This window comes from Bombina bombina, chromosome 11, assembly GCF_027579735.1.
Source record: "Bombina bombina isolate aBomBom1 chromosome 11, aBomBom1.pri, whole genome shotgun sequence".
In the NCBI taxonomy this organism is placed as follows: domain Eukaryota; kingdom Metazoa; phylum Chordata; class Amphibia; order Anura; family Bombinatoridae; genus Bombina; species Bombina bombina.
Window position 1 is genome coordinate 194,723,064 of NC_069509.1, and position 26,563 is coordinate 194,749,626.

At 42.1% G+C, this 26,563-nt stretch overlaps 1 protein-coding gene across 1 annotated transcript in view; it reads left to right on the forward strand.

The window, feature by feature from the left end:
- WIPI2 (WD repeat domain, phosphoinositide interacting 2) overlaps positions 1-26,563 on the forward strand; it is a 95,677-nt gene that overhangs the window by 32,495 nt on the left and 36,619 nt on the right. Inside the window, exons 3-8 of the mRNA XM_053694525.1 lie at positions 3,914-4,083; positions 13,252-13,348; positions 21,657-21,754; positions 23,393-23,485; positions 24,962-25,032; positions 25,265-25,372. Of these exons, the coding sequence (XP_053550500.1) occupies positions 3,914-4,083; positions 13,252-13,348; positions 21,657-21,754; positions 23,393-23,485; positions 24,962-25,032; positions 25,265-25,372 (637 nt within the window). The remainder of the gene's footprint in view (positions 1-3,913; positions 4,084-13,251; positions 13,349-21,656; positions 21,755-23,392; positions 23,486-24,961; positions 25,033-25,264; positions 25,373-26,563) is intronic.

The following is a 26,563-nucleotide window of genomic DNA, read 5'->3' on the forward strand; positions in this document are numbered from 1 at the left end:
ACGTGTAAAAATCACAGCGATTGTAGAGAGTTGATATTACGTGTAAAAAGCACAGCGATTCTAGAGAGTTTATATTACGTGTGAAAAGCACATCGATTCTAGAGCAAGCTGATCTTACGTTTAAAAAGCACAGCGATTCTAGAGAGAGTTGATATTATGTGTAAAAAGCACAGTGATTCTAGAGAGAGTTGATATTACGTGTAAAAAGCACAGTGATTCTAGAGAGAGTTGATATTACGTGTAAAAAGCACAGTGATTCTAGAGAGAGCGGATATTACGTGTAAAAAGCACAGGGATTCTAGAGAGAGTTATTACGTGTAAAAAGCACAGCGACTCTAGAGCAAGCTGATATTACGTGTTAAAAGCACAGTGATTCTAGAGCAAGCTGATATTACGTGTAAAAAGCACAGCGACTCTAGAGAGAGCGGATATTACGTGTAAAAAGCACAGCGACTCTAGAGAGAGCTGATATTACGTGTAAAAAGCATAGCGACTCTAGAGAGAACTGATATTACGTGTAAAAAGCACAGTGATTATAGACCAAGCTGATATTACGTGTAAAAAGCACAGCGATTGTAGAGAGAGTTGATTTTATGTGTAAAAAGCACAGCGATTCTAGAGAGTTAATTTTACGTGTATAAATCACAGCGATTGTAGAGAGAGTTGATTTTACGTGTATAAATCACAGCGATTGTAGAGAGAGTTGATATTACGTGTAAAAAACAGCGATTGTAGAGAGAGTTGATATTACGTGTAAAAAACAGCGATTGTAGAGAGAGTTGATATTACGTGTAAAAAACAGCGATTGTAGAGAGAGCTGATATTACGTGTAAAAAACAGCGATTGTAGAGAGAGTTGATATTACGTGTAAAAAGCACAGCGATTCTAGAGAGAGTTGATTTTACGTGTAAAAAAGCACAGCGATTGTAGAGAGAGTTGATTTTACATGTAAAAAACAGCGATTGTAGAGAGAGCGGATATTACGTGTAAAAAGCACAGGGATTCTAGAGAGAGTTGATTTTACGTGTAGAAAACACAGCGATTGTAGAGAGTTGATATTACGTGTAAAAAACAGCGATTGTAGAGAGAGTTGATATTACGTGTAAAAAAGCACAGCGATTATAGAGAGAGTTGATTTTACGTGTAGAAAACACAGCGATTGTAGAGAGAGTTGATATTACGTGTATAAATCACAGCGATTGTAGAGAGAGTTGATATTACGTGTAAAAAACAGCGATTGTAGAGAGAGTTGATATTACGTGTAAAAAACAGCGATTGTAGAGAGAGTTGATATTACGTGTAAAAAACAGCGATTGTAGAGAGAGTTGATATTACGTGTAAAAAGCACAGCGATTCTAGAGAGAGTTGATATTACGTGTAAAAAGCACAGCGATTGTAGAGAGAGTTGATATTACGTGTAGAAAACACAGCGATTGTAGAGAGAGTTGATATTACGTGTAAAAAGCACAGCGATTCTAGAGAGAGTTGATATTACGTGTAGAAAACACAGCGATTGTAGAGAGAGTTGATATTACGTGTAAAAAGCACAGCGATTCTAGAGAGAGTTGATATTACGTGTAAAAAGCACAACGACTCTAGAGCAAGCTGATATTACGTGTAAAAAGCACAGTGACTCTAGAGAGAGCTGATATTACGTGTAAAAAGCACAGCGACTCTAGAGAGAGCTGATATTACGTGTAAAAAGCACAGTGACTCTAGAGAGAGCTGATATTACGTGTAAAAAGCACAGTGACTCTAGAGCAAGCTGATATTACGTGTAAAAAGCACAGCGATTGTAGAGAGAGTTGATATTACGTGTAGAAAACACAGCGATTGTAGAGAGAGTTGATTTTACGTGTAAAAAGCACAGCGATTGTAGAGAGTTGATTTTACGTGTATAAATCACAGCGATTGTAGAGAGTTGATTTTACGTGTATAAATCACAGCGATTGTAGAGAGAGTTGATATTACGTGTAAAAAGCACAGCGATTGTAGAGAGAGTCGATATTGCGTGTATAAATCACAGCGATTGTAGAGAGAGTCGATATTGCGTGTAAAAAGCACAGCGATTCTAGAGAGAGTTGATATTACGTGTAGAAAACACAGCGATTGTAGAGAGAGTTGATATTACGTGTAAAAAGCACAGCGACTCTAGAGAGAACTGATATTACGTGTAATAAGCACAGCGATTATAGACCAAGCTGATATTACGTGTAAAAAGCACAGCGATTGTAGAGAGAGTTGATATTACGTGTAGAAAACACAGCGATTGTAGAGAGAGTTGATTTTACGTGTAAAAAGCACAGCGATTGTAGAGAGTTGATTTTACGTGTATAAATCACAGCGATTGTAGAGAGTTGATTTTACTTGTATAAATCACAGCGATTGTAGAGAGAGTTGATATTACGTGTAAAAAGCACAGCGATTCTAGAGAGAGTTGATATTACGTGTAGAAAACACAGCGATTGTAGAGAGAGTTGATATTACGTGTATAAATCACAGCGATTGTAGAGAGAGTTGATATTACGTGTATAAATCACAGCGATTGTAGAGAGAGTCGATATTGCGTGTATAAATCACAGCTATTGTAGAGAGAGTCGATATTGCGTGTAAAAAGCACAGCGATTCTAGAGAGAGTTGATATTACGTGTAGAAAACACAGCGATTCTAGAGAGAGTTGATATTACGTGTAGAAAACACAGCGATTGTAGAGAGAGTTGATATTACGTGTAGAAAACACAGCGATTGTAGAGAGAGTTGATATTACGTGTATAAATCACAGCGATTCTAGAGAGAGCTGATATTACGTGTAAAAAGCACAGCGATTATAGACCAAGCTGATATTACGTGTAAAAAGCACAGCGACTCTAGAGAGAGCTGATATTACGTGTAAAAAGCACAGCGATTATAGAGAGAGCTGATATTACGTGTAAAAAGCACAGCGACTCTAGAGAGAGCTGATATTACGTGTAAAAAGCACAGCGACTCTAGAGAGAGCTGGTATTACGTGTCAGGCACACACGCAGCTCTAGTGTCAGGCACACACGCAGCTCTAGTGTCAGGCACACACGCAGCTCTAGTGTCAGGCACACACGCAGCTCTAGTGTCAGGCACACACGCAGCTCTAGTGTCAGGCACACACGCAGCTCTAGTGTCAGGCACACACGCAGCTCTAGTGTCAGGCACACACGCAGCTCTAGTGTCAGGCACACACGCAGCTCTAGTGTCAGGCACACACGCAGCTCTAGTGTCGGGCACACACGCAGCTCTAGTGTCGGGCACACACGCAGCTCTAGTGTCGGGCACACACGCAGCTCTAGTGTCGGGCACACACGCAGCTCTAGTGTCGGGCACACACGCAGCTCTAGTGTCGGGCACACACGCAGCTCTAGTGTCGGGCACACACGCAGCTCTAGTGTCGGGCACACACGCAGCTCTAGTGTCGGGCACACACGCAGCTCTAGTGTCGGGCACACACGCAGCTCTAGTGTCGGGCACACACGCAGCTCTAGTGTCGGGCACACACGCAGCTCTAGTGTCGGGCACACACGCAGCTCTAGTGTCGGGCACACACGCAGCTCTAGTGTCGGGCACACACGCAGCTCTAGTGTCGGGCACACACGCAGCTCTAGTGTCGGGCACACACGCAGCTCTAGTGTCGGGCACACACGCAGCTCTAGTGTCGGGCACACACGCAGCTCTAGTGTCGGGCACACACGCAGCTCTAGTGTCGGGCACACACGCAGCTCTAGTGTCGGGCACACACGCAGCTCTAGTGTCGGGCACACACGCAGCTCTAGTGTCGGGCAGTAAAGGGTTTGATAGAGTGAATATAGGTAGAGTGGGATTTAAACAGTTTATAAAGGTTACTACTTCAGCATGTGACGTGTGTCTATGGTTTGTCTCTCCCCAGCTGACACAGAAGATGTTTGCATTGTGGAACGGCTCTTCTCCAGCAGTCTGGTTGCTATCGTCAGCCTTAAAGCCCCGCGCAAGCTTAAAGTTTGTCACTTCAAAAAGGGGACCGAGATCTGTAACTACAGCTACTCCAACACTATACTGGCTGTGAAACTGAACAGACAAGTGAGGCCGGGTCCCTGTGGGGCCCTCAGTAGTTAATGTGTGTGTGTGTCTTTCTATTCCTTTGTATCCTGTATCGGTCTTGGCTCTGCGTCTGTCTCGGCTCTGCGTCTGTCTCGGCCCTGCGTCTGTCTCGGCCCTGCGTCTGTCTCGGCCCTGCGTCTGTCTCGGCCCTGCGTCTGTCTCGGCCCTGCGTCTGTCTCGGCCCTGCGTCTGTCTCGGCCCTGCGTCTGTCTCGGCCCTGCGTCTGTCTCGGCCCTGCGTCTGTCTCGGCCCTGCGTCTGTCTCGGCCCTGCGTCTGTCTCGGCCCTGCGTCTGTCTCGGCCCTGCGTCTGTCTCGGCCCTGCGTCTGTCTCGGCCCTGCGTCTGTCTCGGCCCTGCGTCTGTCTCGGCCCTGCGTCTGTCTCGGCCCTGCGTCTGTCTCGGCCCTGCGTCTGTCTCGGCCCTGCGTCTGTCTCGGCCCTGCGTCTGTCTCGGCCCTGCGTCTGTCTCGGCCCTGCGTCTGTCTCGGCCCTGCGTCTGTCTCGGCCCTGCGCCTGTCTCGGCCCTGCGCCTGTCTCGGCCCTGCGCCTGTCTCGGCCCTGCGCCTGTCTCGGCCCTGCGCCTGTCTCGGCCCTGCGCCTGTCTCGGCCCTGCGCCTGTCTCGGCCCTGCGCCTGTCTCGGCCCTGCGCCTGTCTCGGCCCTGCGCCTGTCTCGGCCCTGCGCCTGTCTCGGCCCTGCGCCTGTCTCGGCCCTGCGCCTGTCTCGGCCCTGCGCCTGTCTCGGCCCTGCGCCTGTCTCGGCCCTGCGCCTGTCTCGGCCCTGCGCCTGTCTCGGCCCTGCGCCTGTCTCGGCCCTGCGCCTGTCTCGGCCCTGCGCCTGTCTCGGCCCTGCGCCTGTCTCGGCCCTGCGCCTGTCTCGGCCCTGCGCCTGTCTCGGCCCTGCGCCTGTCTCGGCCCTGCGCCTGTCTCGGCCCTGCGCCTGTCTCGGCCCTGCGCCTGTCTCGGCCCTGCGCCTGTCTCGGCCCTGCGCCTGTCTCGGCCCTGCGCCTGTCTCGGCCCTGCGCCTGTCTCGGCCCTGCGCCTGTCTCGGCCCTGCGCCTGTCTCGGCCCTGCGCCTGTCTCGGCCCTGCGCCTGTCTCGGCCCTGCGCCTGTCTCGGCCCTGCGCCTGTCTCGGCCCTGCGCCTGTCTCGGCCCTGCGCCTGTCTCGGCCCTGCGCCTGTCTCGGCCCTGCGCCTGTCTCGGCCCTGCGCCTGTCTCGGCCCTGCGCCTGTCTCGGCCCTGCGCCTGTCTCGGCCCTGCGCCTGTCTCGGCCCTGCGCCTGTCTCGGCCCTGCGCCTGTCTCGGCCCTGCGCCTGTCTCGGCCCTGCGCCTGTCTCGGCCCTGCGCCTGTCTCGGCCCTGCGCCTGTCTCGGCCCTGCGCCTGTCTCGGCCCTGCGCCTGTCTCGGCCCTGCGCCTGTCTCGGCCCTGCGCCTGTCTCGGCCCTGCGCCTGTCTCGGCCCTGCGCCTGTCTCGGCCCTGCGCCTGTCTCGGCCCTGCGCCTGTCTCGGCCCTGCGCCTGTCTCGGCCCTGCGCCTGTCTCGGCCCTGCGCCTGTCTCGGCCCTGCGCCTGTCTCGGCCCTGCGCCTGTCTCGGCCCTGCGCCTGTCTCGGCCCTGCGCCTGTCTCGGCCCTGCGCCTGTCTCGGCCCTGCGCCTGTCTCGGCCCTGCGCCTGTCTCGGCCCTGCGCCTGTCTCGGCCCTGCGCCTGTCTCGGCCCTGCGCCTGTCTCGGCCCTGCGCCTGTCTCGGCCCTGCGCCTGTCTCGGCCCTGCGCCTGTCTCGGCCCTGCGCCTGTCTCGGCCCTGCGCCTGTCTCGGCCCTGCGCCTGTCTCGGCCCTGCGCCTGTCTCGGCCCTGCGCCTGTCTCGGCCCTGCGCCTGTCTCGGCCCTGCGCCTGTCTCGGCCCTGCGCCTGTCTCGGCCCTGCGCCTGTCTCGGCCCTGCGCCTGTCTCGGCCCTGCGCCTGTCTCGGCCCTGCGCCTGTCTCGGCCCTGCGCCTGTCTCGGCCCTGCGCCTGTCTCGGCCCTGCGCCTGTCTCGGCCCTGCGCCTGTCTCGGCCCTGCGCCTGTCTCGGCCCTGCGCCTGTCTCGGCCCTGCGCCTGTCTCGGCCCTGCGCCTGTCTCTAGGTCTGTTCTGTAACTATCGCTTGCTGTTATCTATCTGTCCACACACAATTACTTACTACAATTATTTTCTGAATGTTCATAGTCCTCTGTTTTACAAGCAGCTATTGTATGCCATTTTTCATTTGTTGCATTATATCTCTCTGCACTTGTTCATAATTAAATGGACAATCTACTTGTTTTTTTATTGTTTAAAAAGATAGATAATGCCTTTACTACCAATTCCCTAGCTTTGCATAACCATCATTGTTATATTAATATTCTTTATAACCTGTAAACCTCTAAGCCTCTGCAGGCCGCCTCTTATCTCAGTACATTTTATTAACTTTTCACAGCTAGACACTGCTCATTCAAGTGTGCCATATAGATAACACTGTGCTAACTCTGTGAGGTTATGCATGAACCAGCACTGATTGGCTAAAATGCATGTTTGTAAAAAGCACTGAGATAAGGGGGCAGTCTGCAGAGGCTTAGATACAAAGTAATCACAGAGGTAATACGTGTATTAATATTGCCATGTTGGTCATGCAAAACTGGGGAATGGATAATAAAGGGATTATCCATCTTTTTAAACATTACACAGTTTCAAGTAGACTATCATGACCGACTGGATACAATGCTCCAGACCCATAGCAGCACAAACTCTTTGTCTATTTAGTAGATATGTGCATTCAGCAGTTTTGTTCACTGTCATATGTGCAAGTAGGCGGCTATTTTCGGTATTCAGCTCTTTTTAGAGCTGAATATCCTCGTGTGCAAGTGAAACATAAGTTCTGTGCATAACCAGATTTCTTTCTAATGACATGGTGAGTCCACATATCATCTAATTACTATTGGGGAATATCACTCCTGTCCAGCAGGAGGCGGCAAAGAGCACCACAGCAAAGCTGTTAAATATCACCTCCCTTCCCTCCAACCCCAGTCATTCTCTTTGCCTACGTTAAGAGCAAGGAAGTTTTGACATTCTCCTATGGAATTAGGGGATTATGTTATAGATGGCAGTAATGGCAGGCACTGGGGAAGAGGAGATTGTGGCTTAATGTGTGGTGTGTGTTTCACTTACTCAGACATTTTGCCGACCGTGAGGTTAATTTTTTGATACGCCCACGATGGGTGGAGCTAGCTGAGGCAACAGTTTCTGTTGCGCGCCTTTTCCCCTTCACTTCCGGTGTTACGGAACAGCAGTATTACAGTCTTGTACGCTGTGCTAAGGTGAAGCGGAAGAGCAGCCTCAGATCTGACAAAATCATTGCATAGGTTGAGTCCGAACTTCTGCTAACAGGCTACATTGCTAAGAGTATTCACTCTGGTGGCAGCAAGGAAGGTAGGCACCTCAGCAAAGCTAGGCTGAGGTGTAGAGGTTGTCCGGAGTATTTGTGACTGTCTATTTTTTTTCTGGTGTGTTATTGTCAACCTAAATTATCAGTTTTATTTATTCTAATTTGATCAGTTGTGAGTAAAGATGGACTAAGAGGCCATACAAAATGTTTCTTGTTCTTTATGTTTTGATGCTAACGTGGAACCACCTATCCCTTTCTGTTCCTCATGTACTAAGAGAACTTTAAATTACAGGGATAGACTTTTTTCTGAGCCAACATTGTCTAAGGCGGATGCTGTCTTCTGACAATGTTTAAGATATGCCGCAGCTTTCTCCTCATGTGTCCCAAATGCTATCGTCCACACATGCAGTGCCCTGCGCTTCCTCTCAAGCTCCACTTGGAGTGACTTTGCAAGACATCGCTTCCCTCATGTCCTCAGCGGTATCTGATGCGTTGTCTGATTTTCCCATGCTGCAGGGAAAGTGCAAGAGGAAATGTAAAGAATCAGTGAGTAAGGTTCTGACACAGTCGTGGATATTCCAAATGTTCCCTCCCAGAAATCTGAGGAGGAAGATACTTCGGTAGCATCTGAGGGTGAAATCTCAGACTCAGTGTAATTCCTTCTTCTGATGCTGAAGTTGTATCCTTCAGGTTTAAGCTGGAACACCTCAGTTTGTTACTTAAAGGGACACTGTACCCAATTTTTTTCTTTTGTAATTTAGAAAGAGCATGCAATTTTAAGCAACTTTCTAATTTACTCCTATTATAATTTTTTCTTCGTTCTCTTGCTATCATTATTTGAAAAAGATGGCATCTAAGCTTTTTTTTGGTTTCAGTACTCTGGACTGCACTTTTTTATTGGTGGATGAATTTATCCACCAATCAGCAAGGACAACCCAGGTTGTTCACCAAAAATGGGCCGGCATCTAAACTTACATTCTTGCATTTCAAATAAAGATACCAAGAGAATGAAGAAAATTTGATAATAGGAGTAAATTAGAAAGTTGCTTAAAATTTCATGATCAATCTGAATCACGAAAGAAAAATTTTGGGTACAGTGTCCCTTTAAGGAGGTTTTTGCTACATTGGACGACTCCGACACTACTGTCGTAGTCAATCCTAAGAAGTCTAGTAAACTTAACAAATATTTTTTTATTTTTTTTTAATAATTTTTATTAATTTTCCAGTCATAAGTAAACAAGTATAAAGGCATAGTTCAAGAGTATGACATAGTACAGTGGGTACAGTTTGAAAACATTTGTTATTCCCTTGGGAGCAAAACTGCCCTTATTGAAGTAACTGCCCTAATTGAAGTAATGTCCATAATCCAAAATTCTGAAGGTTAACTCCTGGTACAAACAAGTCCAGTTAATGTCTCCCCTCTAGGGGGATGTAAAGAGTTCTTGTGGCTTGAAGGAGTTAGGTTAAACATCGTACTCACGCCTGGAGTGAATAATCTAACAAACTTATTAACTTAAATAAACTTATTAACTTAAATAACAACCGCTGGAAATACTTATATTGAGTTGTGATGAGTCTGAGCCTATCTTTTATGTGCTGTATTTGCGGAGTCCATTCCGCGTTCTGGTTCTAAGAAGTGTGCATGTGTTAAAGTGGAGGTAAGACCCTTACTAAGCGACAATTTTTCTTTTTGTCTCATGGTGGGTTTTCTAGTGTGTGCAAGAGTGTTTCCCAGTAAAACTTAACGTCTAAGAATACATTCAGTTGGTTTCGTTTGTAATACCCATATTGTTCCATAGGAATGGTTTCTGACACCCTTGAGAGCCATTGTTGAGTTGTTGGAATTACTACAGAATTCCAGTGTTGTGCAATCAGTGATTTTGCTCTGTTTATGCATATTCTTGTCAGTATGGTGCGCAGTTTGCATTGGATTACTGGAGTTTGGTTTAATAGCACTATTTCAGGGTAAGTGTGAAATTTTCTCCCGTTATGTATCGTAATATTCTCTCTACCGAACTCCAAAATATGGATATGTTGGGGCATTGCCATCATATGTGGGCTATGGTTCCTGTTTTTCCACATCCTCTCCAGCATCGCGCCGTTGAGGAAGGATATATCTTGTGTAATCTGTGTGGTGTTAAGTACCAACGCATGAGAACCTTGAAATTCATTTCAATGATTCTTGTGGAGGTGGATGACCTGCGAGTGTTGGTATAAATTATCTGCCACTCTTTCTCTTCTAATTGGATGTTTAGATCACGTTGCCATTGTGTCGTAAATACTACTCTTTTTCTAAGCTCTCTAGAAGTTTGACCTACATATTGACTCTTACACAGGCCGCAGGTTAGCAGGTAAACTACCCATTGGGTACTGCAGCTTGCATAGAAGCCAATATCAAAAACTTGGTGGGTAACAGTAGATGTAAAAGAGTGACCTTGAAAAATAGAGGCAAATGTGTGACAATTTCTGCTGCCACATTTAAAATTACCTATGTGTGTTAGCCACCTGGATTCCATTACAATTTTATGGTTTCTTTTGACCATACTAGGTGACAAAGTTTGTGCCAGAGTCTTGGGTTTCTTTGACACAAAACGGCAATTTTTTACAAATGGTTTTAAGATGTTATCACCTGATAGAAAATGTATGTGTTGTTTTAATATATTTTTTCATATTGGGAAGAGTAAGCCGTAGTAAAGACCACACATTCTGTGAAGTCATTTTTCTGTACTTATATAAGACGTTTTTACTTCTTTACGGCACTTTTCCAAAATATTTTGCTTTTATCCCCTTTCTATTAGTCTATTTTCCAATTGTATGGACTGTTGATGAGAGACCTCATGACTGAGGTCTCTCCTAAGTCTGATGAATTGCCCCCTAGGTATTGCTTGTACAAGGTGCTTGGGATGTTTTTAATAGTGGCGTGCAAAATAGTGTTTCCGGCCGTGGGTTTTCTGTATTTCTTAGTGCATATGTGGTTCTCTTGGATTTGCAAAGTTAAATAAAAAAAAATTACCTCGGTCTTACTATATTCTCCTGTAAATTTTAAAACTAAGGGGTTATCATTCAAATAGTACATAAAATCTTGAAATGAAGAATCATTGATCCATTTATTAACTATAAAGAGAAGGTCATCTATATAGCGGACAAACAGAATATTGTCCTTGCACCAGAAATTCGTAGAATTATATAGGTATGTGCGCTCCCACCAAGCTACAAACAAATTGGCAAACGATGGGGCAAACTTTGCCCCCATCACCGTGCCACAAATTTGTTGGTAAAATTCTTGGTCAAACAGAAGTTATGTGAGAGAAGATATCTCAAAATGTCCCCTATGTAATGCTTATGGATATTATCTAGACTCAAATCTCTCTCTAAAAAATGTTCAATGATCTCCACCCCTAAAAATTGCGGAATGCAAGTATACAGAGAGGAAATGTAATTGCGGAATGCAAGTATACAGAGAGGAAATGTAATTGCGGAATGCAAGTATACAGAGAAAATGTTAACCACAATCCATGAAAATTTATTATGCCATTCAATGTGTTCTAGACTCTTAAGATGGTGTGAGCTGTCCTCCAGGTAGCGCAGCTGTCTTCTGGCAATAGGTTGTAAGATGGTATCAAGCCATGCTCCCATAGGCTTGAATAGGTAACCAATGCCAGAGACTATGGGTCTACCTGGGGGATGCTCACAATCTTTATGTACCTTCGGTACATGGTAAAAAATGGGAATGACTGGATTTTCAGGAACCAATATATTCAGATCCTTGTGGTTAAAAATACCCAGCGCTATGCCTTCTTGAACTAATTGTGTTCTCTTTTGAATAGATGTGTTGGATTAACAGACAATTTGCGATAGGTATTCGCATCAGAGAGTTGCCTATATGCCTCCTGGAAATAATAATCTTTGTCCATGATGACAATGCTACCACCTTTATCCGAATTTTTTATCACAATGTCACAATTGTCTTGTAAAGATTTGATCTCTAAGCGTTCTTTATATTTCAGATTAAAAGGTGCAACATTGTCAGCATTATCTGTTTCTAAGGCCAGTATGTCATCCTGAACAGTTGTATAGGATAAAAATCTGACTTGGTTTTTTGTGGTTTCTTTAAGGGAATAGGAGTGTCATTAGGAATGTAACCACTATACAATTACTTAAGTGTATTTAAAGTACAGGCATCAGCAAACTGTACATGTGACATGGTGAGATCATTTTAAGTTTCAACACTTTCTGATTGTTCCAGTTCATCATCAATTTCTTTGGTTAGAGCAAAAAATCTTTTCAATGCTAATTTTCTGACGTACTTATTCACATCCAGTAAAGTGTTGAAACTAGAAAATTTGTTTGTGGGAGCAAATCCCAAACATTTATACAATACAGGTTGTCCCTTGTTCTTTTGTTTTTCTTTGTCTTTTCTTTCTCCATCTGCGTCGTCTTCTTTTTCGCGTTGGGTGGTCTTGCCACTGGCGGTATGTCCCCTGATTCTTCCCCCAAACTTTCCTGTAAAAAAGAATAGGAAAGAGAGGAAGGAGGAGGAGAAGAAGATGAAATGGAAGAGGTAGAGTTTGCAGGAAGACTAGAATTAAAGTTTTCAGCTTCTGTGGACTCTCCCTCAGATGTGCTGAATACAACTTTTCTCTTTTGATTCTTTTTCAGTATGGATTTTGGGACATTTTCCATTTTATTCCATTTAAAATGTCCTTGTTGTGGTTGAGATTTATTAAAGTTCTTTGAATATTTATTTTTATTTTCACGTTGTTGGCGACGCACTGCTGCCCAGTTGTATTACCCTGTTTTGTTCGTAATCTTCTTTATCTCTCTTGAATTTCTTGCCCTTGACTGATGCTTGTTCATCATCTATTTTATCAATGAATTCATCCATTTTTTTCTTATGTGTGGTAAATTTTGGGTTATTTTTAAGGGGTTTTAACTCCTTTTAATATCTGGTTGTATTTTTACTCTTTTCTTTAACCCTTATCAAGATGTTCAACAGTTTCAAAGAACACTCAGTGAGAGCAGAGTTCCAATCATCCATGTCAGCCAAATCCTCAAACTCAAAGGTTGGGTATTTCTTAATCCGCAATCCTCTAGGGATCCTTTGTGACTTGATGTATTTTTTGAAGGCAAGAATGTCCCACATTAGTCTTAAGTCAGTCACTAATAATTGTTGTAAACTTTTGAAATAGTGTTTAATTTCACTCTCCTCTCCAATGTTGTCTTCTCTTGAAAATACTTTATCAAAGAAATCTTGCCTATTGCCAAAATCAAAAATATCTTGAATAGCTATCTCCTTATAAATAGCTGTGTTATTAGTGGACACCACATCCACTTTATGTATTTAACAGCTTTGCTGTGGTGCTCTTTGCCGCCTCCTGCTGGGCAGGAGTGATATTCCCCAATAGTAATGAGATGATCCGTGGACTCACTGTGTCAAGAAAGAAATACATTTATCAGGTAAGCATAAATTTCGTAGGGTTTCACTTGCACAAGAGGATATTCAGTTCCGAAAATAGCCCAATACCGAAAATAACTAACTACTTCCGCATTTGACAGTGAACAAAACTGCTGAATGCACAAACATAGTATTTAGCGCAGTGATGTATGAGTTGTTATTGGTCGTAGGGCAAATCATTCCTATGTTTAGGGTGTAGCAATAACTGGGGACCCAGGTGCTGTGTGATCTGGTTTTTGCAGTAGATCAGTTTTTTTGTACGATGTCTGATAACTAATGAAGTATTTTCCACCAGAGGCTGATAGTATGTCTAGAGGAATCTCTGTACATCCACAACATAAGGGATATGAAGGTCCTTCACACAATACGAGAAACGCCTCCCAATCCTTCAGGTAAGTGCCCTGTGTGTGATAAACCGGGTGTACTGCATTGCCACCTGCATATTGCTGTGTCCTCTTCCGTCACCCTGCACATTACATATATATCTACTATATAGGATTATTGCTGGTGTTATAAGGGCGATTACTAGATCGCTAAAACTCAAGAATAACTAGAGGAGGCACCAAGACCACCATTTGTGTATCTGTAAGTGGCAAAAGCATCCAGGGATTGTGTTCCCTCATTATTGGATGACATAAAAAATAACACATTGAAATCTCCCCTAATGCTTTAAAGGGACATAATACTCATATGCAAAATCACTTGAAAGTGCTGCAGCATAACTGTAAAAACCTGGCATGAAAATGTAACAATTTATTCAGCTCACCAGATTAAGTGCTCTGGTAACAGTTAAACTTCATCTGCTGTCCAGCTACAAATGTGAAGGGAGAAAAAAACAACCAATCAGCAGTGCTTAGGTCATGGTCTGCTTTGCTGTTATCTCGTGAGATTTCATAGAACTTACTTAAAGGGACAGTCAAGTCAAAAAATAAACTTTCATGATTCAAATAGGGCATGTCATTTTAAACAACTTTCCATTTTACTTTTATCACCAATTTTGCTTTGTTCATTTGGTATTCTTAATTGAAAGCTAAACCTAGGAGGTTCATATGCTAATTTCTTAGACCTTGGCCACCTCTAATCTGAATGCATTTTTACCACTAGAGGGCATTAGTTCATGTGTGTCATATAGGTAACATTGAGCTCATGCACGTTAAGTTACCTAGGAGTCAGCACTGATTGGCTAGAATGCTTGTCTGACAAAAGAACTGAAATAAGAGGGCAGTCTGCAGAGACTTAGATACAGGGTAATCACAGAGGTAAAAAGTGTATTATTATAACTGAGATAAGGGGCAGTCTGCAGAGGCTTAGATACAAGGTAATCACATAGGTAAAAAGTATATTAACATAACTGAGATAAGGAGCCGTCTGCAGAGGCTTAGATACAGGGTAATCACAAGGGTAAAAAGTATATTAATATAACTGAGATAAGGGGCAGTCTGCAGAGGCTTAGATACAAGGTAATCACAAGGGTAAAAAGTATATTAATATAACTGAGATAAGGGGCAGTCTGCAGAGCCTTAGATACAAGGTAATCACAGAGGTAAAAAGTATATTAATATAACTGAGATAAGGAGCAGTCTGCAGAGGCTTAGATACAGGGTAATCACAGAGGTAAAAAGTATATTAATATAACTGAGATAAGGGGCAGTCTGCAGAGGCTTATATACAAGGTAATCACAAGGGTAAAAAGTATATTAATATAACTGAGATAAGGGGCAGTCTGCAGAGCCTTAGATACAAGGTAATCACAGAGGTAAAAAGTATATTAATATAACTGAGATAAGGAGCAGTCTGCAGAGGCTTAGATACAGGGTAATCACAGAGGTTAAAAGTATATTAATATAACTGAAATAAGGAGCAGTCTGTAGAGGCTTAGATACAAGGTAATCACAAGGGTAAAAAGTATATTAATATAACTGAGATAAGGGGCAGTCTGCAGAGGCTTAGATACAAGGTAATCACAAGGGTAAAAAGTATATTAATATAACTGAGATAAGGGGCAGTCTGCAGAGGCTTAGATACAAGGTAATCACAAGGGTAAAAAGTATATTAATATAACTGAGATAAGGGACAGTCTGCAGAGCCTTAGATACAAGGTAATCACAGAGGTAAAGAGTATATTAATATAACTGAGATAAGGAGCAGTCTGCAGAGGCTTAGATACAGGGTAATCACAGAGGTAAAAAGTATATTAATATAACTGAGATAAGAGGCAGTTTGCAGAGGCTTATATACAAGGTAATCACAAGGGTAAAAAGTATATTAATATAACTGAGATAAGGAGCAGTCTGCAGAGGCTTAGATACAGGGTAATCACAGAGGTTAAAAGTATATTATTATAACAGTGTTGGTTATGCAAAACTAGGGAAGGGGTAATTAAGGGATTATCTATCTTTTAAAACAACAACAATTCTGGTGTGGACTGTCCCTTTAAACTAAATAGGAAATAACATGACTGTGCCTGCAAGTGACAGATGCACACTCCCTATCAAGTCCTGGGATTAGCATTCTGATTGGCTGTTTAAAGTCTCTTTACAGTGGGGTGTGAATACTTAGGAAATCTGATGTAAAATATCTTCCTTTTTTACATAGAGATGTTCAGGTGATAATTTCTAGCCCGCATTTAACAGCTATGCTGCATCAGTTTCAAGTGCTTCAACATATTGGGTATCATGTCCCTTTAAATAAACCTCTGTTGTAGCCTCGCTAGAGGAACATGAAGATACTACCACAGAAGAAATTTCTGCATTGAACCAACAAATTAACTCCCAACAACAAGTAATAACTGAAATAGAAGATAAATTGGAAGATATTGAAAACAGGAATCGGAGGAACAACTTGAGGATCAAAGGGATCCCAGAATCAGTATCTTCTTCAGAATTACAGAACTATTTACATCAACTATTCCAAGCTATCACGGGAGAAACGGGTGATGAGAAGCACCAAATGGAGAGAGCCCACAGATCACTTAGAGCAAAACCTAAAGAGGACGCCCCACCAAGGGACGTGATAATCAAGATGTTTCGATTCCCTGAGAAAGAGGCAATATTATCTGCAGCAAGGAAACACCCAACCTTCAAATTCCAGGGATATGTTATTCAATTTTACCAAGATTTGTGCCTGCGCACACTACAGAGGAGAGGTACACTGAGACCACTGACTTCTTTACTGAGAAAACATCAGATAATTTATAGGTGGACTTTCCCATTTGGCCTGCATATCCAGTTTGAAGGCAGATATATCACTCTCAAAGATCCATCAGAAATACCAGATGTCTGCAAGAGGCTCAGACTGGAGGTACCTGACATGCCCTCCAATACATTCCCCGAAGAGGATCTACAAAAGAAGCACAAAACTCCTCATATTCAGAATCAGAAATGGTCCAGAGTATCAGAGGGGTACCAAGACCTGAGAAATATCGATTTTCATCATACATCTCTCTGCTTTCACAGCACTCTAGGAGGTGCTGACACGAGGAAAATTCTTCCCTAATTTAGAAGAATGTCAAAGCTCAGTTTTGTTTATATCAAAGGGGAAATTAGATGGTTACAACCATATCGAGCTCCCATCTCTTACATCATCAATGAGGGAACTTTCAACAAAGGGTAGCTGGACATAGATATCACTCCCTTTTCTCCAAGAACTGTTGGACACAATATTTCTTTCAAATACATTATGAAAACCTTGGAGTAAGGGTCACAGTGACTCACATAGGTTGGTTACTTAAACATGTAAGACATAAGTTAACGTCTCCACAAAGCTTTGAGGTTCATTATTGATGATATGTTCAAGTCAAAATAATGCTTTAACCTGCTTTTCTTTACAGTTGTAGAAATTCATCATACAGTATATTATAGTACAGTTGATATGAGGCGATGTCTCGCATTGCTTATTGATAATTGTTCTTTGTTTTTTTTCTTATTACCAAAGTTTTGTTTCACAATCGGATAAATGGCGAATAGCATTTACCGGTTAAAAGTTACAAATTTCTCACTAGTTAAATTTTGTTTTTTTTTGTTATTATGTCGCCATATCTAATTATGTTTGCAATTGCCTTATTATCCAGAAGGAGGGTCAGGGTCAGCAGAGCCGGGGGGGTGGTACAGAACTACGTCTAGGATCTCAGGATACTCTTGGAGGAAGGAGCATGTATAGCGACGACACCAGGGTAAGATAACAATGACTAATCATATACACCTAATATCACATAATGTAAGGGGTCTCAACACAGATGTTAAACGCAGATCAGCCATGACCCAATATGATAGGCTAAAAGCAAATCTGATTTTCCTCCAGGAAACGCACTTCACCAGCTCCATTATTCCTAAATACTGGTCTAGACAGTTCCCCCAACACTTTCACTCGGTAACAGATAGCAAGAAAAGAGGGGTCTCCATACTAATACACCACTCACTAAACTTCAACACAGAAGAGGTACTGAAAGACGCGGAAGGTAGATACTTAATAGTCAGGGGGTCAATTCAAGGGACAGAGATAACGCTTTGTAACATTTACGCCCCAAACGAAAAGCAGGACATCTTCCTGACTCACATAGCACACCTACTCACACAATGGTCCCAATCAAGAATTATATTGGGGGGGGGACTTTAACTTGCCTATTCAAATTATTGAGACAGAGGGGTCGTCTGTACTAACACACAAACAAAGACATCACAATGCCATGGTTAGATCAATTAAAAGAGCCTTGTCGGCCCAAAATGTTATTGACTCTTGGGAGTCATTATATGGCAAGACTAATGACTATACATTCTACTCCTTTGCTCACAAAACATACTCCAAGCTAGATTATGTATACCTTAGCCAAATACTTATACCTAACTTACAGTCCTCCTCCATACATGCATGCGCATGGTCTGACCATTCTATTGTTAGTATTAAATTGACAGGAATTCTTAGACATTGCAGTAATCGTTCATGGACATTTGACCCAAATATACTTAGAAATCAGACTACACAGGACTCAATATTAAAAGCCCTAACTGAGTATTGGTCTATAAACACAGACACAACTAATAATCCACTTTATACTTGGGCAGCACATAAACCATTTATTAGGGGTTTGCTCATACAAGCAAAAGCCACTTATAATAAAATGACGAGATCAAAAACAGATAAATTACAAACAGAGATAAACGACCTGACTACACAACATCAACGTACTTCTTCTACAAAAACATTCAAACTCCTCCAGGAGAAGAGAAGGGAACTGTCTGGGATCATGTCAGCCACCTCTCTTAGAGCAGCACAGAGACTAAAGGCACATTACTATATTTACTCAAACAAACCAGACAGATACCTAGCACATAAACTACAGGAAAAAATTAGATCTTTCTCGATCCCCTCTATCCAGACCCACATTGGTTCATACACATCAAATCCACAGGAAATTACAGATACTTTTGCAAAGTACTACCAATCACTATATGATGGTAAAAAAACTAATCCATCGGCACATACTAAAGTACTTAGAGAACAATTCTTAGCAGCAGCCCACCTCCCAGTAATCGATACGGAGGCCTTAAAGGAATTAAATGCAAATATAACGACAAAAGAGATCTTAGAGGCAATTAAAAGTCTAAAGCCAGGAAAAGCAGCAGGCCCGGATGGGTTTCCAGGGGAATATTATAGATTATTTAAGATGGCATTGGTACCACATCTCCACAAATTTTGTAATGATATTATGTTAGGTAAAAACATCCCTATGGATATACTGCGTGCTAAGATAATAGTTATCCCCAAACCTGGTAAGAACCCGAATTTATGTAATAGCTACCGCCCTATTTCATTAATAAATCAGGACATAAAGATCTTTACTAAGATACTGGCCAACAGACTGACAATACATCTCCCCTCTCTGGTGCATCCAGACCAGGTGGGATTTATTATAGACAGAGAAGCACCTGATAACATTAGAAGGACAGTGGACCTGGTTGATCACCTAGATAAGACCAAAACGCCTTCTCTGCTCCTTTCACTGGATGCAGAGAAGGCGTTTGACAGAGTGGACTGGGAATACATGTTTGAGGTATTAGCTGGTTTTGGACTCAGGGGCCCCTTCGTGAAGGCCATCAAAAATATCTACTCCTCCCCTACAGCGGTGATTAGAGCGGCGGGGTATCAATCGAACCCTATTGATATCCGTGGAGGTACTAGGCAAGGTTGCCCCCTTTCTCCGCTGATCTTTGCACTATGCATAGAGCCCCTAGCGGCAACAATCAGACTTTCCCCAGATATACATGGAGTTAAGATAAACCAAAAAGATTATAAACTCTCGCTTTTTGCGGATGATATTCTTTTGACACTAACGAAACCCCTGATTTCACTACCAAATTTGTATAAAATTCTGCAAGACTTCTCAGATGTGTCGGGATATAAAGTCAATTTAGATAAGTGCGAAGGACTGCCCATAGCTCTCCCGACCCATACTTCTAAATTAATAGAAACGAATTTCACATTTACCTGGGCTAGAAAAGCGATACAGTATTTAGGAGTCAAAATACCTAAAGACTATAAGGATCTGTATAAGATTAACTATATCCCTCTTTTTAAAAAAATTAGGTCAGACCTACACAGATGGAAGAGTAAACAATTCTCATGGTTTGGACGCCTTTCGGCAATTAAAATGACTATTCTTCCACGCATATTATACCTCTTTAGGGCTTTACCTATCAAAGTCCCAGCCCCAGATATAATCAAATTACAACAAGACCTGACGGGATTTCTAAGAGGCAGTAAGATAGCTAGAATTGCTTCCAGAACTTTACAACTACACAGACAGGTGGGGGGGGGGTGGGTATGCCGAACTTGATGGAGTACTATCAAGCAGCTAGATTAGCTCAAGATCTACTACTGAACAAAAACACAAACGACATTATATGGACTACACTGGAGGCTGAAGTAGAAAAAACTGATAAGTCTTCTGATATACTATGGAGACCCACTAAGGGATACACAAATACCAACACCACCTTATCAACCTCTGGGGACTCGGTAAAGACCTGGACAGCGTTGACCAGTGCTCTTCACCTATTACCAATAGACTCAATAGCCAGACAGATTAAAACTCTGCTCCCGAATGATCTACATTTACAACTGGAAAAATGGGAGAATAAGGGACTTTACAGAGTGGCCGACTTTCTAGTAGATGGTAAATTCATTACATTCGCACAAACCCAAGATAAATTAGCTCCCTACAAACTTCACTGGTTTCTATACCTGCAGATCTCATCTGCGGTACACAAATACCTACATTTTCCTCTTACAAGAAAATTAACAACATTGGAACAATTTATAATTAACAAGAAAAGGGATAAAAAGATGATTTCCTATCTATACATAGCTATACAAAAGGCACGATACACCTCAAACACTCCAATAGTTGATAGATGGATAAAAGATATAGGTGCAGATTTAAAAATAGAGGACTGGATAGCCATCACACGTGACGTTGGTAGAGGTATGATTAGTGCTGACTTCAAAGAGAACTGTATTAAAACCACTTTCAGGTGGTACTTGACCCCGACTAAAACCTCTCACTATTCGCGTGGTTCCACCAACCACTGTTATAGAGGGTGTCGAGAAGTAGGTACATACATTCATATGTGGTGGGAATGCCCTAAAGTGCGGCTGATATGGTCTGAGCTATCGTCTCTACTGAGTACTTTGCTATCAGAAAATATCAATCTCTCGATGGCGCAGACCTTACTGAACGAACACATCCCAAGATTTAACTCTGCCATAAACACTTTTATAAGAACACTATGCACAGCCACAAGGATAAGTGTAGCAAAGTATTGGAAGGTGGGGGTACCAACTTGGACTGAGATAATGGAAAAGTTTAAAGTTACATACTCCATGTCGGAGCAAGCTTCCTTGATTCAAGGTTCGACAGAGAGTTTTCAGAAAATTTGGTTTTATTGGATTATGGGAGACAGAGGAGTGAGAGGAGGTATAGAGGAAGCCGAATCTACTTAGAAATTAAGACAGGAGGGGTGTGGAGGGGACTGACAGGGAGAAGGGATCTAGCCTTCCCCGGCTCTGCTAAACTCTAATAATGTAAAAAAATATTTTTTTTTTTAAGATATTGTTACTGACCTTACCTTTTTTCCTTCTTGTTTACAAGCTATAAGTATTATGTCAAAGATAGGCAAAATGTATAGGCTAAGACATATGCATTGGTTACAGGTTTCTGTTATGTTGAGTTTTACTTTTGGGTTCTTAAGTTTAAATATCTACTTTGGTGGTCATATATACTAGATAGCAAAGAGTAACTTGACCACAGAAGACAACAACTTATTGTGATTGGGCTTCCAGAGCCCCAGGAATTGCTGGACTTAATTATCGAACATGCCCTAGTGCTCCATCAGTTATATGGCAGGACAAGAGTGTATAGGAGCCAATTCAGCCAGATATTTTGTAAGCTATACTTTACATGTCAATGTTGTTGTACATTTTATGAGGTTAATTACTTGAAAACTAATAAAAATTATTTCAACCTAAATAAACCTCTGTCTTCAGATAAGTGTCACAAATGGAACGCCGCTGTTTTACTCTGTGCTCTTATTGTTAGTGTTTTCAAAGTTAAGTTAAATGAAGTGACTAAAAACAAAGTCTGGAAATCAAGTTGTTGTGATTTATATTTAAAGCTTCTGATAACTTGTGAGCCGCCCTTTTCAGGTCTCTGTGCTTTATCTATTAATGGTGATAACTGCTACCTGGCGTATCCGGGCAGTGCGTCTATCGGGGAGGTGCAAGTCTTTGACACTGTAAATCTGGTGAGTTATGTGAATGATTGGGGGTTATTAAATACATATTAATCAATATCTGAGTTCCTCCCGCACAAGCTTTACAAGCTCGCTTAAAGGGATTGTCAACAAAAAAAATTGTTATTGTTTAAAAAGATAGATAACGCCTTTACTGCCCATCCACCAGCTTTGCACAAACTACATTGTTATATTAATATACTTTATAACATTTAAACCTCTAAATTTCTGCCTGTTTCTAACTCACTACAGACAGCTGCTTTTCACAACAGGAGACTGCTAGTTCATGTGGGCCATATAGATAACATTGTGCTCTCTCCTGTGGAATTGTGCACAACACTGCACTAATTGGCTAAAATGCAAGTCAATATATAATAAATAAAGAGTCATGTGATCAGGGGGCTGTCAAGAGGCTTAGATACAAGGTAATCAGAGGTAAAACGTATATTAATATAACGGTGTTCACTCTGCAAAACTGGGGAATGGGAAATAAAGAGATTATCTATTTCTTTAAACATTACACGGTTTCAAGTAGACGCTGGATACAATGCTACACACTTATAGCAGCACAAACTCTTTGTCTGTTTAGTAGATATGGGCATTCAGCAGTGTCATATGTGCAAGTAGACTATCATGACCGCTGGATACAATGCTACACACTTATAGCAGCACAAACTCTTTGTCTGTTTAGTAGATATGGGCATTCAGCAGTGTCATATGTGCAAGTAGACTATCATGACCGCTGGATACAATGCTCCAGACCCATAGCAGCACAAACTCTTTGTCTGTTTAGTAGATATGGGCATTCAGCAGTGTCATATGTGCAAGTAGACTATCATGACCGCTGGATACAATGCTCCAGACCCATAGCAGCACAAACTCTTTGTCTGTTTAGTAGATATGGGCATTCAGCAGTGTCATATGTGCAAGTATCTATTTTTTTAAACAATGACAATTTTGTAGTTGACTGTTTCTTTAAAGGGATATAAAACCCAACCCAAATGTATTCTTTCATGATTCAGATAGAACATAGCATTTTAAAACCCCTCTGAGCCAGCTCTAAAGTGTTAACATCAGAACTAAGTATAAGGCCAGGATCGGATCATGGGGGACTGCGTATGTTGCTAGGCATGCCCCCAGTCCGATCTTGATTTTGTCAAAAGGGGAAGGCTGCAGGGTGCCGTATAAGATAGGACGTTCCATGCCGTCCTTTGGTATTAAAGTCCAGCGCTGTTAGTACGGCATGGAACATCATAACAGCGTGAAGGGGTTAAACAGGGTGCTGTTTTTTATTTGTTATGGGGGGAGTATGAATTAGACAAAACAGGGAAGTGACCTTGTGAGGTGCTATTGGGAATATTTTCCTCTACAATGAGAAGCAAACTATGATTATACATGAAGAAAATGAAAGTAATAGTTCAGTTGTGTCTATAGATGTAATCATTTATCGTTGCATTACCCTACACGTTTATAGTCTTTACTTAAAATGCAAACAGTGCACTTAGCAGATTAAAAAGAAACCATTTCAGTTTCAGGCGCAGTAAAATAATAATACAATGTGCTGTTTAGAGTAAGCAGAGGATAAATCAATAAATTGTATTGCAAATGACTAGTGAATGCGCAGTACAGTGTGTGATTACTTTGTTTCAGAGAGCTGCTAACATGATTCCTGCCCACGACAGCCCGCTTGCAGCTTTAGCTTTTGACGCAAGTGGTACCAAACTGGCCACAGCATCAGAAAAGGTGAGGAGCCAATCCTTCTGGTAAGAAATTCTCTAGGAATAGATGATCCTCTGATTAGTAAAGTCTGGAATACACTATACACAGGAGTTTTATTGCTCTCTCTCTACTAAATGCAGTGGGGTTAGCAGTGTTCCCCCGAAACTGCCCGGCTAATTTTACAGACCACCCGGCTAATATTTAAACCAATATTAAAGGGACACTGAACCCAAATTTATTTAGTGATTCAGATAGAGCATGCAATTTTAAGCAACTTTCTAATTTACTCCTATTATCAATATTTCTTTGTTCTCTTGCTTTCTTTGTTTGAAAAAGAAGGCACCAAAGCTTTTTTTTTTTTTGGTTCAGACCCATGGAAAGCACTTGTTTATTGGTGGGTGAATTTACCCATCAATCAGCAAGAACAACACAGTGTGTTCACCAAAAATGGGCCGGCATCTAAACTTACATTCTTGCATTTCAAAAAGATACCAAGAGAATGAAAATAATTTGATAATAGGAGTAAATTCGAAAGTTGCTTAAAATTGCATGTTCTATCTGAATCACGATAGAAAAAAATTGGGTTCAGTGTCCCTTTAAGCTAAAATTAGCTAGCATCATCTTTTATAAATGTTTGTTGCACAAATTCTCATTAAGCAAAGTTATGTTAAAGGGACAGTCTACATCACAATTGTTATTGTTTAAAAAGATAGATAATCCCTTTATGACCAATTCCCCAGTTTTGCATAACCAACACAGTTATATTAATATACTTTTTACCTCTGTGATTACCTTGTATCTAAGCCTCTGCAAACTGCCCCCTTATTTCTGTTCTTTTGACAGACTTGCATTTTAGCCAATCAGTGCTGACTCCTAGGTAACTCCACGGGAGTGAGCAGAGTGTTATCTATGACACACATGAACTAACGCCATCTAGTGGCGAAAAACTGTCAAAATGCATTCAGATTAGAGGCGGCCTTCAAGGTCTAAGAAATTAGCATATGAACCTCCTAGGTTTAGCTTTTAACTAAGAATACCAAGAGAAATTATTGATAAAAGTAAATTTAGAACGTTGTTTAAAATTACATGCCCTACTTAAATCATTAAAGTTGTTTGTTTACTCTAGTGTCCCTTTAATGCCATTAATTTGTGCTTTGGCTAGTCTAAGCAATATTTATATATAACATGAAATGTTTTAATATTGCAAAGTATTTAACTGCCCCCTCCCGGCTACTTCACTGTAGTGTTTTTTTATTGTCATGTAGACCTGAATCTACCCAATAGTTGTAGAACTAATGATAAATATGTCCCCTCCATTTAGAGATGGGTGAAGAGCGCTTCATAATTATTCTCACTATTAGCCTTTATTTGTCTGTATTACACAAACATGAACCTGGGTTATCTATAGGTTTGCACAATATACTCCTAATTATTCTTAATTTGTTGGAATAGATTGTTTTGTTACCCATAAATTTATTAGCGTTGTTTTGCTTTGTGTAGGGTACCGTAATCCGCGTGTTTTCCATTCCAGAGGGACAGAAACTTTTTGAGTTCCGGAGAGGGGTGAAAAGGTGAATAAGTAAAGTTTTGTACATGCATAAAACGGTGGTAGGGAGCTGTTTCTCTTATTGGTCACCTGGGTGTATAGAGGCAGGACAGCTCACATCTGATGTACGGAATCCAGTTTAGCTTTGAGGTTTTAAGGTAGAAAGGGGATCCCATTAGTTTTATAAGCAGAAATTGTACAAACCCCTTTTTTAAAACATACAGACTGACTTTTTTATTCACCATCTTGCTGTTTAGGTGTGTGAGCATCTGCTCGCTGGCATTCAGTATGGACGGTATATTCCTTTCAGCCTCCAGTAACACAGAGACCGTGCACATCTTCAAGCTTGAGACAGTCAAAGAGAAGTATGTAAAGTATTAATATTTGTGCCGTCATTTGTAAATTGTATTTTCTATAAGGTTTGGGCATGATCCAAGGGAATAAACTAAGAATTTATTTGTCCTGATTAGTTGGCAAAATATGGTTTCAGAAAAGGGTCATTTTAGAGCATGTAAATTTAAGATTATCAACTCTAGATTACTGCGTGTTTACCCCGCAAAGGAGTTAAACACACAGTAAAAATCTGGATAGGAAAAAAGGAACACAGTAAAAATACCGCTCGGGACACTTACAGAATGGTACAACTTTGTAAACTTTACTCTGAATCTAGAGAGAATTGCTTACACATAATATTATTATTCTTTATTTATAAAGCACCGACAGATTCCGCAGCGCTGCCCATGGGTACAAGGATAACAGTACAGTGGAGAAACAATACGATAAGACACAACATTTTACAGACAAATACCGGGGGAATTGAGGGCCCTATTCCCATGGGAACTTACAATCTAGATGGGTAGGAGGATTGGAAACAGGAGGTGGGGACTGCAGAGGTGAGAATGATATTAGTGAGGAGATAGAGGGCAACTGTTAGTTAATTGAAGTTAGTTTGTTAATAAATCGGGTGATAAGCTTCCCTTTAGGGAACGTTTAAAGGAGGAGAGGTTAGGGGCAAGTCTGACATCTCGAGGAAGTGCGTTCCAGAGGGTTGGTGCCGCACGAGAGAAGTCCTGTAGTCTAGAATAAGAGGAGGTGATGGTAGAGGACGCAAGAAGCAGGTTGTTGTTGGATCTTAGGGGGACGGGCAGGAGTATATTTGTTGATGAGTGAGGACAGGTAGGGTGGGGCAGCATTGGTGAGGGCTTTGTAGGTCAGGGTGAGAATTTTGAATTTAACTCTGTTGTGAATGGGGAGCCAGTGAAGGGACTCACAGAGAGGCGCAGCAGAAACAGAGCGTCGAGAGAGGTGGATTAGCCTGGCAGATGCATTTAGGACGGATTGGAGGGGTGAGAGGCGGGAGAGAGGGAGGCCAGTTAGTAAGTTGTTACAGTAGTCAAGTCATATCAGGGCAGAAAAGATTTTTTCTTTCCTAAGATATGGTGAGTCCACGGAATCATCAATTACTAGTGGGAATATCACTCCTGGCCAGCAGGAGGAGGCAAAGAGCACTACAGCAAAGCTGCTATATATGTCACTTCCCTTACCCATAACCTCCA